Source organism: Amphiura filiformis, chromosome 16 (assembly GCF_039555335.1).
Source record: "Amphiura filiformis chromosome 16, Afil_fr2py, whole genome shotgun sequence".
Taxonomy (NCBI): Eukaryota; Metazoa; Echinodermata; class Ophiuroidea; order Amphilepidida; family Amphiuridae; genus Amphiura; species Amphiura filiformis.
Window position 1 is genome coordinate 62,586,842 of NC_092643.1, and position 13,015 is coordinate 62,599,856.

Sequence of the window (13,015 nt, forward strand, 5' to 3'; positions counted from 1 at the left end):
ATGGTACAGGGTCAGTTTTTCATAATTATGTGGACATGGTACCGGATTAGTTTTTTGTATGTGAACATGGTACAGGTCCAGGATCAGTTTTTCATTTGTGGACATGGTACAGGATCAGCTTTCACATGGACATGGTACAGGTCTAGGATCAGTTTTTCATTTGTGGACATGGTACAAGATCAGTTTTTAGTACATGGATATGGTACAGGACCAGTTTGCCGTATGTGGACATGATACAGGATCAGTTTTTCATACCGTATTGTTTGTAATAAACGCCCCGGGGGCGTTGCATTTTTCCAAAAGGGGGGCGTTTATTGAAGGTGAATTGTCAGTGAAAAAAACTTTAAAATCGGGTTAAATTTCCCGATGGTGCTCCTGTAGAAGAGGGATTTACGGCTATACTAATGGCGACGCCCATGGAAAATATCATTTTTGTGGTAAATGCATCAAAATTACACCCATAAGTACATCATCAAGCAAGAATCTAGTGAAATTCTACCATAAATAGGCAATGGAATGGATGGAAGTGTGAGTCATAACAGGTTTTGTCCATGCAATTTACTGATCGTCCCTGACAAGACTGACTGACTGATGCCAGATTTAAGCTTACTCACACGATATAGCATGCCATGGAATTTTTGTCAATTTTTCACAGAAAAATTGGAGGGGGGGCGTTTATTAGAGGGGGAGCGTTTATTACAAACAATACGGTACGTGGTACGTGTGATGTCAATAGATGTTATTCAAGAGTGCAAATTGGTTGCAGTACTTGAAGTAACCTCTCAGTCTCACATTAATGTACCAGTCCACTTTAAAAAAAAATTGTCTGATGACTGCAATCCATTTTCAGGTCACATGATGATACATTGTAAATACAAGTCATGGCTACCAAATTGTGAGTTTGGGTTTTGGCAAACAAGTGAAAAATCATAATTCATATTTTGCTTGATCCCATCACAAATAAATTCCGAAACATTTCCTTCACATTTTGTTGGCCATCTTATTTTATCCATGAGGGATGCAACTTCATGCAAGTGTGATACACAAACAAGTGTCATGTGCAGCACTTTCACTATTATTCGCCGATCACACGGTCATCTCAAAACGAGGTTCTACCCGCAAAGTATGTGCTGTGTGTGCATACACCTGTCAAACGCATGGCACTTTAATTACCGTGTACACATTGCAAAAGTCTTCTGACGCATTGCTAGAAAAGTGCAAGAAACAAAAATGCATCATTTGCGCATGCATTTGCAGGGAGAACCTCGTTTTGGTAGCAAGATGGCGGATCCTTGCAAAGGGTGAATTGAATAACTTATGCCAAGTAATAATCTTTTTTTAACATGCTGGCATGATCAAGTTCAGCTGAAAAAAAGTTTTTACAAATCTGTCCAAATATAACTGAGTAAAAGATTTCTCATTTTGTTAAGAATTTGGGTAAACCTAACTAGTGTCTGTAGCCATGATCAGATTCAGACCCATACCAGAAAGAGACTTCCTGTTGATCCCAGACAATGCAAAACAAAAGAACAATACATCCCCACTGGAAAAATGCCAAAACAATACCCTGGGAGGACATAAATGGCTCCGCCACGGAGTGTCACCAAAACATTAACTAGCTTTAACATGTACTTCAATAATGTTTAAGAAAACAGTATGTTTAATAATGAACAGGATATGTTGTACATTCAGTTCGTAAAAAATTTCAGCCTAAATCATGAGTCAATTATTTGAAAAGTCAACCCAATTTTTCTCTTGAACATAAGTTTCTATGGGGCAGGAAACTACCGGAAGTCTTGGAAGCCAATGCTGAAATTTTGTCTTTTAAACCATTGATTTCTATGGGACAGGAAATTGTCAAAAGTTGCAGGGAAAATTTTTGAAAGTCACCCAATTGGGGTACCACATCACAATGAAAAGGAAACATTTGTTCCCTTCTTTACAGATAGCCAGAATTTACCATTCCGATGAAACAAAAGCTAAAAGTAATAGAAAGACAACAAATCCAGAAAGGGGTAACGTAGGTTATTCTTCAAATTTTGGTCCAGTAACACTAGATACCAGATAAAGCTGTTTGTAATTTTCATTCCTAATTCTTCTGTTTTGGATCTGCATTAACCCTAACACGGACCATGGTTTTTTGCTATCGGAAGTTAAAGAAGGAACGAAAAAAGGAGAGAAGATGAACAATGAAGTCACTTGGATCCTCTGAGGACCTTTAGACCCATCGTGTGCCAAGCACACAATCACTGATCGATAGCCATGTGGGTTTCACAGGCCCTACCAGCAATCCTGTGTGTATATTGGACTTAGCATGATTGCGTTGTGGCATCACGTGATATGCATGCACGCACGCACGCACACAGTGGTTTTCCTTGTAAGATTGATGCACAAAAACACTAGACTACAATTTTACCAAATGTATTCCCAATTCAGAATTTTCAGTCGGCCCTCCCATCTTTTATAATGTGAGGGCGTGTCTGCATCATATCAAAACCTCCTTCCTTGACCTTTGACTGATAGCAGAATTGTAGATTCCTGGAAGTTTGATTCTGCTCTCATCCTGGATGTATAATAGCCAATTCACCATGACAGATAGATGCCCTTCTGTACTGCACTCAAACCACCTACCTGTCTGTCCAAGATTATGACTTTGTCTAAATCCATGAAATGTCCAGGTGCGTGATGCACTGTCATTATTAACTTCAGAACTTGAAGCAATGAGTCTCCTATTGATGTTCCAATCCATACCTTTTGCTTTCAAAGACGTTTTCCATCTTACTGACATAATAAACAGCATGTACACTGGCCAGTGGTGAAAATTCTTGCGGTTAGGAGATCAAACTTCAATCATAATTCTCCCATCGCTGATGATCTTTCACAATCACAAGCCTTTGTGTGTAAATGCAGATGCTGACAAGCTGCCCATACTTTTGTTTCACCCCAAGTAAGGTAGCGACATCAGTGCATATTTCTCTGATTGCAGGATCAAATAGGTGCTAATTATAATAAAAGACCACATTAAAAAGACTAGTTTGCGTATGACATCTTATCAGCCGGACCAAAAATGTCTTACTGCGTAGGTCAGCAACCAATCACGCTGCACCTTTGCCCTAACGTCAGATGCAAACTACTGTTTTTAATTCGGTCTTCAACTATACCCAATCCTGCAGAGCGGATTCACACCTGCACGGGAGGTTTGTCGGCATGCTTGCAGCGCCACCGCATAAAAAGCACCAATATCGCTACCAATTAAACTCAAGGTAACACAAACCATCTCAATCATGCTCATCTGTCAGGACACAGTTTCTTAACCCCAATATGTTTGTACATTCATAAAATGATCTTTGAATGTCTTGTGTACACTTGAGGTGGTCAAGTTTTGCGAAACAATTCAGCGACACATGCACAGGGTCATTGTACTTTATCACTGAAATGTGAACACTTTGGCTCATACTTTCTCATACACGATGGCAAAGTTCGCATAACCTTTCAACAAGAAAAGCTCATAACATAACCTCAAAGATCAAATTAAGAAGTCTGTTGGAGTTCAAAACTGTGTATTGACAACAGAGGAGCATTTTAAGATCCAGGGTCCATTACACTTAACTTTTAACCCTTCGTAACTCAATTGACCATTCTATTTACGAATACCGAATGCTATACATAACTTTACGAAGGGTTCCTGTAGTAAATCCCTATTTACCCAGGTTACCGTTCGTAAGTAAGTGTAGTGAAATGGAACTTACAACTGGTCGTAAGTTACGAACGTTTTCGAGAAAACGTAGCTTCGTAAAGTTTAGTGAAATGGACCTCTGGTGTCATCTAAAAACACTCACCTGGCTTTCTATGGAAAGTAAATGTTGCATTGAAGCTGCTAGTTTGCCGGTCGTGACCTCGAAACACTATTTTGAGTTCATTGTCTGTTGATTCAAATGATTGCACTATAAAAGGCAGGGTCTCACCCTGACGACTGTAACATATTCTACCCAATGCTGTCTGTTCTGATTTAACAATGTTTTTTATAAGTAGTCTTGGAGAGCACTCGTTAACCAGGGCAATCCTAAAAGCCCTGTCACGCTCAATCTGATATAATGTCCAACTGGCGCTACCACGTGATATCGGCATATATTTGTAGGATGGCTTGTGTCGATTAATTCCGAGATATTTCCCGGCGCTTCTCTGTACGAGTAATTGCATTCTGTTGGAAAGAAAAAAAGAGAGAATGTTGTTATGAAGAAATGCAGGAAGTTGCAAACTATCTGGGGATTACATAATGTGAGCACTAATACACTTAAGATGCAAAAACATGTTTGTCAAAGATCAATTTATCATAGATCAGCATGATAATAACAATGAGCACATTAAATGATTATAAAGTAATGAAAGCACTAATTCTAAACAGCGGAAAAGAGAAAAAAAATTACTTTTACAAACAGGCATTAGTAGCAAAGTTTTTTTTTATTACTATTAGGTTGAGTTTTTGTGCAATGGTAAGTGTGGGAGTGCATCAGTGGATGTTGGTGGATGTGTATGGGTATGGGAGTGGTGTGTGGAGGGGTGTGCAGGGATGTGTTTAAGATATAGTGTTGAGGTGAGTACGGTTGAGTATGAGCTACAGCTATATTATTTTTGTCCTTTAATTCTTTGACTGTTTATTTAAAAATTTTCATTGAGTATGTATCGTGCAATAATTCAAGTTTCTTTTTATGTATTTTATTATTATTTGCCTATCTTTATCAATTTGATTGTAATTCACCATGCAATTCAGCCATTTTGGCTGCTATTTAAGTGTTTTAATAAAATATACCTGAAATATACCTGAAATAAGTTTCCTCAAAACTAGACTACATACATACTGAAAAGGGGAAGGTCTCAAAAACAAAGACAAAATATTCTGAGACATTTTTGACCCATTTGGCCATCCATACATCATATCTCTTGCATCAAGTATAAATGATCCAGACCAGGGCTCAATCAAAATGGCATTTGTCTACCGATCCGATATCAATTTTATAATATCGGCTAATATCCATATCCAATCTGATATATTGATAAAAAAAAATTTTAATCTTGATTTACAACAAAAAAAATCTAAATTTAAATAAAGTTTTTGGCAGCTATGGAGAACCACTGGACCTATTCTAAAGTTTGTTCGGCTTATATAAGGCGGAAATTATTCAACTCAACTAGACAGACCAATGGGGCTCAAAATGTTCTTTGCTCATTCTCTGAATGGTATACTATAAATAAAATCAAAGCAACAATGTAAATAATCATAATATCCTGTATCGGACCTAAGAAGAAATTAATGAAATACCGTATTGTTTGTAATAAACGCCCCGGGGGCGTTGCATTTTTCCAAAATGGGGGCGTTTATTAAAGGTGAGTTGTCAGTGAAAAAACTTTAAAATCGGGTTAAATTTCCCGATGGTGCTCCTGTAGAAAAGAGGGATTTACGGCTATACTAATGGCGGCGCCATGGAAAATATCATTTTAAGTGGTAAATGCATCAAAATTACACCCGTAAGTACATCATCAAGCAAGAATCTAGTGAAATTCTACCATAATTAGGCAATGGATTGGATGGAAGTGTGAGTCATAACAGGTTTTGTCCATGCAATTTACCGATCGTCCCTGACAAGACTGACTGACTAATGCCAGTTTTAAGCTTACTCACACGATATAGCATGGAATTTTTGTCCATTTTTCACAGAAAAATTGGAGGGGGGCGTTTATTAGAGGGGGAGCGTTTATTACAAATAATACGGTAAATACAATTTCAGGATAATTCTATTTAATACAAAATTGTCGGATTTTGACACAAAGTGTGTGACAGAATTATTGCAAAACACACTCTGCAGGCCAACTGTCTGATTCATTATATTATTATTACAAGGTTCCATTAGACATTAATGAAGACCTTGGCTCAGATTGATCTGGTCCTCATCATCTCCATCACAAGTTGTGTTCACGCCGCAGTTACTCCTAAGCGTAAGCTTACGCTAACGTGACCCTAACATGGATAATAAAAATTTCACCGGTTCCCTAACTCGACCACATGTCCATACTGTCACTATTAACATTAGGGGCACACCATTAGATTTCCAGGGGGGTATATTTATGAATACAGCCCATAGATAGAGTCTTGGTTTTCCAACCTTGCAAACATCGTCCGGTGCCCAGTGTAGCTTCGTTCACACGATCAGCTACACGTACCAAATAAATATTCCTTCTACTTAGCAGGAACATATCCCTGGCAGGAGTAATTGTTGGCAGTAAAGCTGTGGCCTAACTTCAATAAAATTTATTCCAACCATCATTCACACAGTCACTATTCCACCCATCACACGGGTGGCTACTCCGACCAGCGCTACTCTCAACACTACTCCTGCATTTACTTCCTACAGTGTGAATACAACAGACACTAATCACATTGCATCTTTCTACCCCTGAAAAAAAATCAATGAACATCAGCCAAAATCTTGTCTCAAGGTTGTTGAACACTTCCATCAAAAGTGACCCATTCCCCCAAACCCCAGTACACATCAGCAGACTAGTTTATTCCGAATACCTTGCATCACTGCACTGTTATTCCCCGGTATGTTTGAAGCAGGTCTCCATAAACTAGGTTGTTTTTAATAAAAAATTCCTTTAAAAAAGGAATGGGCGCCCAATGGGAGCTTTGATGTGATGTGCTGAAATCCACTTTGGAAGTGACGCGTATGTAGGGCTGTTAAGATCGCAGAAAACAGAATCTCCATAAACTAGGTTGTTTTTAAAAAAGACGGGCAACCATTCACTCTCCATGCATTTAGTGGGGAGACAGGAAGTACAAACTTTTTCAAGCTGTCACCTTCGGATTGTGAATTGTATTGTAACTTTGTGACTTTCGAGATATCATGTCGAAGAGGAAGGGGAAACCACAGATGTGTATACTAGGGCCTACTCAGATTCATGTAGGCAATATTTTTACAGGGAAATGTTTGTTATGTTCCAATTTTAAATACACCACTTGACAAATGATAATTTCCCAGGAAGATAAACCATGGGGGCTATTCCTAATGAAATCCATACATTGCATACACCCTTATGTTAAGTCCGATTCAGACTCCACATTAAACAACATTAAACAAAACATGTTACAAAAACTGAAATATGAGGTTTATATGAGCTTGGTGGTGAAAATTCTCATCATTCTCAAGGTTGTGATTGGCTGCTGGAAAATCAAGGTTGGCAGAATGGCCATAAAAGGAGATGCAGACCCCACATGCTTTTTAAACATTGCAGCATCGCGCGATGAAATTGAAATGTACATTTTATTTACATCGCGCGAAGCTGCGATGTTTTAAAAGCATCACATCATTGCACAGCACTACGATGTAGAGTCTGAATCGGACTTTAGACATGACCTTGATATTCCACACAGTAGTGAGAATTTCAACTGGGTTAACCTGAATGGGTGACTCCATTTGATATTTATACTCCCTGTGTGGGACATTAAGGTTGTGTCTTCCACAGGAGGTGTATGGATTTCAACTAGAATAGCGCAATTTCCACCATACATATAGGACCTCCGAGCTCCCTCCTGTAACTTTTTCAACAGATTCACATATACAAATAGGCCTATACATCAAAATGCAAACCACACTTGAGGCAGATGTATTACAACATAAATACCACCATAATACATAAAGGTACATGATACCTATAAGGTGTTTGTGGTTTCATGCCCATTGTGGGTTTACTTGGTATCAATAGGGGTTTTGTGGTTACACACAAATCAATGGTCCATTAATCTTGACCTACAATTCATCATGTGCAAAATTAGACAGGTCTTTATGTCATATAGGATCTACAATATGCTCATGTCAGTACTAAGTTCTTTAACCCATATAAGCTTAATACACTCACAGAATGACCTTTGGTGCGTCGAGGACAAAAACTCACATCCCACAACACAGGTCAATTTTCAAACTGTAATAAATGCGTAAGGTTATTGAACTCTGCCACTGGAAATGAGGCTGCTTTTACTCCTAGTGATCATCATTTAATGTATCAATCAACTTGTGGCATATAAATTCAAATTCAAACTGTGATTCCATGATTTTAGAACATGATCCAATTATATGAAAAGCTACATTATATTATGGGAGCTGTGGGGGTTCATATCAAAATGTGCGTTGGGCTTACGTGCGAAAATACACTGGACTATGTTTGCATTTCTGTGTCGGAGTTGACTGGCACCAGATTTTAATGTAGACATACCAGTGAAATTGAGTTTATATTTGGATACACATCCAACACTCAATAAAATGAAAGTTTCATTTTGAATATCTTATTTCACTATAATGGAAGATCATAAACCACAACATTTACAGCAGAAATGAATAATGAACATTAAATAATACCATATTTGACCTAATAAGTGACCCCACCCTAATAAGTGCCCCTGCAATGTTTTTAGACTTGGAAAATTGCAACACACATGATAAAGACGCAAGGCACCTGATCTACATCCAGCCAGGCAGAACTGTAGTAATTTAGCATCAACAAACTTACAAAATGGACGTTATAATAAGCGCCCCTTAAAATGACTGACGTAAGCACCCTAAACACTTATTAGGTTGAATACGGTAAAACAAAAAACACCCTGATAACCCATTGAGACTGTGACTTGATTTGCTCGATCACAACGCATATTATCACGGCAATATTGGCTATTATTCTACCTAACTAGCACAAGTCAACAGTTGGACAACTAATTAAATTATGAATGTGTCCCACCAGCCACAAGTAGGCCAAGTCACAGCTTAATCAATGGAGTAATAGACTGTCACAAGAAAGCTTGGCCCTACATGTAGAAGATTCAATGCTTGTAACTTTATTAGAATGTGAAACGCACACAGTTTATCTGCATAAATGTGGCCATGCTCACAAACAAGATGGAATTTCCAATTAGTTGTTGAAAACTTAATCAATGCTTAATATGAATACAAAATTGGTTTTCGAGTCAACATAGTACTAGATTGTTTGTTCCACTTAACACTGTCGCAATTTACAGCTTTATACGCAGAAACGAAATACACTATCCCGGATCGCAGTTAGGGCAAAATAACAGAATATTTGCCCTGTTCCCTAGCCCTACTAGGTCCTTTTTGCTATGACCTCCGACACCCACTCTCACCTGGGGACCGACCACACCTCCCCCCTTATTTCATGGGCAGGGATGTTGATGGAAGACATTTTGTTTTTTACTTTAGTTTATTCTAACAATGATGCTGATTGGTCCAACTGATAATGAAAACTTCTTTTTTGGCCAATCGGCAGGCAGTTCTCATGGGGATAAGGGACCTATGTGTCGCTTTGAGTTCGGTAGTGATGTCAAAATGCGTCTCTGTATCAGAGATGCCCGTCAGTTTCACTCAAAAAACCTGAAAAAGCATGTGAATGCAGGCCAAAAAATCCCCAAAACGGGCTGAAAATAAATAAAAATGCAGGAATTTGAACTCACAAAAAACCTGAATTCACGTTAAAACCTGAAAACTGGCATCTCTGGTATATACATGGAAATAATATGAGCAAGCATTCTGATTGTGCTGGCTTTACACATATTATGCTGGGATTCCGAGAACTAGACACATTTTTACGGGTATGCTACTTTAAACATGCAGCGACATCATTACCAAATCTGAAGTGACACAAGGTAGTTCCCAAATTACCAATATTTATTTTCAAAACCTGAATCAAGTCTGGCCAACTGATTCTTCTTATCTGTCCCTAACCCTCTGCGAAGAAAATTCTAGTGCCCATCAATCTTGACTATCTGCCCTCTATTGGTCAATACTTTTGTCTTTCCATTATCATAATCTTTCCAGAGCTTTGATTGAAAAGAATAGACTGAGTGTGACAACATAAATTCTGGGGTTTTTTTTGTCAACAAATGTATATTTTCTGCTGAAGATTTGTCATTTGTTTTCAAACATACAATGTTTAGTGGTGTGGTCTGATTTTCCATGTTCTGTTTTCTATCTTAGATTGATGCCTACCATTAAAACAATTTGTTTCCAAATTTTGAGCTGCATTGCTGGAGCAGTTTTGATATGAGAAACAAAAACGTGTATAACAATGCCGCATAGGACATTACATACACTTCCGTTGTGGTTACCACAAATCAATACATTTTGGTTCACACTATTTAAATGAAACATTATCTCGGGCGTTAAATTTCACTTGAGTAACGAGAAAAATATATGAGCTTTCTTCAAAAATCGTATAATGTCAGAGCGGCAACGCTCCCGAGTTGACTTGAATTTGCCGCTTTGAGCAACTTGAGCGACGGAGTGATCGATATATACATCAGCTTGCCGCTAGTGTTGCTTGGCCGACACAGAAATCGTCATCAGAGCGGGAAAGTGGCATGACAGTATAAAACCAGCATAGAGTAGCTGTTTGGCAAAAGAAAAACAATTTATTCACCAAAGTGCAATCACTTGTTTTCTGGGTTAAGTCCAGGGTTGCAAAACAAACCAGGAACATTTTCACATTCTACCAGGGTTGATAGCATTTTAGCATTCACTGGGGATTAACATTCAAGAATTGAAGCATTATATAACTTGGTAAGCACTTTTAGAAATAGTACCCTACCCATAGGTGAGCTAAAATTAGCTGTTTTGGGAAAATGTTCAAAATGTCCTTTTTTGTCCTTTAGCATTATTTTCAAGAGCTTTTAATTGAACAAATCCAACCAGAAACCAGAAGCTTTGATTGTGAAAATATATTAACCCTCTTTGGTGCTGGGAAAGGAAAGAAGGAAGTTTTAAAAGAAGAAAATTTACATAAAAGTTGTTTGTTTCCCTCTGGATTTGAACCCCAGACCCATCAAGTGGCAAGCACGCCATCTGAGACCTGTAGCCACAGGTGTTTCGCTAGCCCGACCAACAAAACTATGCGTATATGACTTGGGGTGATCCTATCAGGTGGGAGGCGTGCAAGCACAGTGGCTTCATTTTGTAAGATTCTCCAGCATTAGGGATAACAATTCATAAACTCCACCTATTACAATATGTACGTCCCAATCAAATTACTTGTTAGACAATACACACACTCATGAAGGTTATTGATATCCATCAATGACCTCCGTGTGACTATTGATGGATTACATGACACAGTGATATATGTGTGCATGTATAGAAATTAGAGATTGTGCGTGATATTATTGATTGGCTCCATACAAAGGATTTGAACTGGTGTCCTTCACCGTAATCATGGCGCAGCGCGGTCCATTCAATCAAATGTTGTCATCAACCTATTTGATCGGAGTACACTTGTTATGTATGTGAGATGAACTGTCGCGGTAGATTGCAATCATGCTTTTGTTGAATGCATTTGAGTAGTTTATGGTATGATACGTCATATGCACAATCTCTATCCTATGTGACGTAATATTTTATGTCCGCTTAATTACCACATTATTTGTATGATTTTGCACCTTTAATACTAATGATTGTCTGTGCATGCTCACATGTATGACATTTAAACAGTGGTGATACAATCCAGTGTGAAAGAATGAAGCACTAAAATAACCTGAACAAAGCAATTAAAGTGAGTACCTGGATTGTCAAGACCTTCACCTACCCATTAATATTGGCACACAAGGACTGGCATCATCTGAGATGAAAGATAACCATGGTATATTGGTTTTCATATTAGGGGCGCACCACTAAATTTCCACTAGTGAGACAAAAAAAAATTGCCTCACTGATGAGTTAAAAAAGAAAATTTCCCCCACCCAACTTTGTATAAAGGTATACATTAAAATTGAAAAATAAATACTTGCTGCCTTCGGAGGCAAAAAAATAAATCCCATCGCCTTCGACGGCGAAAAAAAATTCTACCTGACCCAAACTCCCATGCCCCCCTGAGAATCTAATGGTGCGTCCCTTACAGCCATTATGTTCTCACTTCGTTCCACTGTTCATTGACCTAGCCATTTAAGTACCATAGCTCAAGTTCATTCTCATGTTACTGAGAATGCATGTTTGTACACATTACAAACAGTCATAAGGGTCAAGGTACAATTTGTTGGGTGAAGGTATAATCCTTCCCACTGTATGATCACAGCACTCTTCTCACATGACTCAACTCTTCCCACATGGTTGTGACTCTTTCCACATGGTTGTGACTCTTCCCACATGGTTGTGACTCTTTCCACATGGTTGTGACTCTTCCCACATGGTTGTGACTCTTCCCACATGGTTGTGACTCTTCCCACATGGTTGGGACTCTTTCCACATGGTTGCAACTCTTTCCACATGGTTGCAACTCTTTCCACATGGTTGTGACTCTTTCCACATGGTTGTGACTCTTTCCACATGGTTGCGACTCTTTCCACATGGTTGCGACTCTTTCCAAAAGGTTGCGACTCTTTCCACATGGTTGTGACTCTTTCCACATGGTTGCGACTCTTTCCACAAGGTTGCGACTCTTTCCACATGGTTGTGACTCTTTCCACATGGTTGTGACTCTTTCTACATGGTTGTGACTCTTTCCACATGGTTGTGACTCTTTCCACATGGTTGTGACTCTTTCCGTATTGTTGCGACTCTTCTCACATGGTTTTGACTCTTCCCATATGGCTGTGACTCTTCCCACATAGTTGTGATTCTTCCCACATGGTTCTTATCTCTTCTACATTTGGTGATGACTCTTACAACATGGTCTCAACTCTTCCCACATGGCCTCAACCCTTCTCACATGATAATGACTCTTCCCATATGGTGTTATCTCTTTCACATGGTAATGACTTTTCCCACATGGTCTCAACTCTTCCCACATGGACTCAACTCTTCCACATGGTAATGACTCTTCTCATATGGTCTTAACTCTTCCCACATGGTCTTATCTCTTTCACATGGTCATGACTCATCCAACATAATCTCAACTCTTCCACCACATGGTCCTGATTTTTCCCATATGGTCACAACTCTTCCCCATGGTCACAACTCTTTCTACA

At 38.8% G+C, this 13,015-nt stretch overlaps 1 protein-coding gene across 1 annotated transcript in view; it reads right to left on the reverse strand.

The window, feature by feature from the left end:
• Positions 1 to 2,485: 2,485 nt before the first annotated feature.
• LOC140172801 (uncharacterized) overlaps positions 2,486 to 13,015 on the reverse strand; it is a 69,076-nt gene continuing 58,546 nt past the window's right edge. Inside the window, 3 exon segments of the mRNA XM_072195928.1 lie at positions 2,486 to 2,781; positions 3,840 to 4,052; positions 4,055 to 4,201. Coding sequence (XP_072052029.1) covers positions 2,486 to 2,781; positions 3,840 to 4,052; positions 4,055 to 4,201 — 656 coding nt within the window.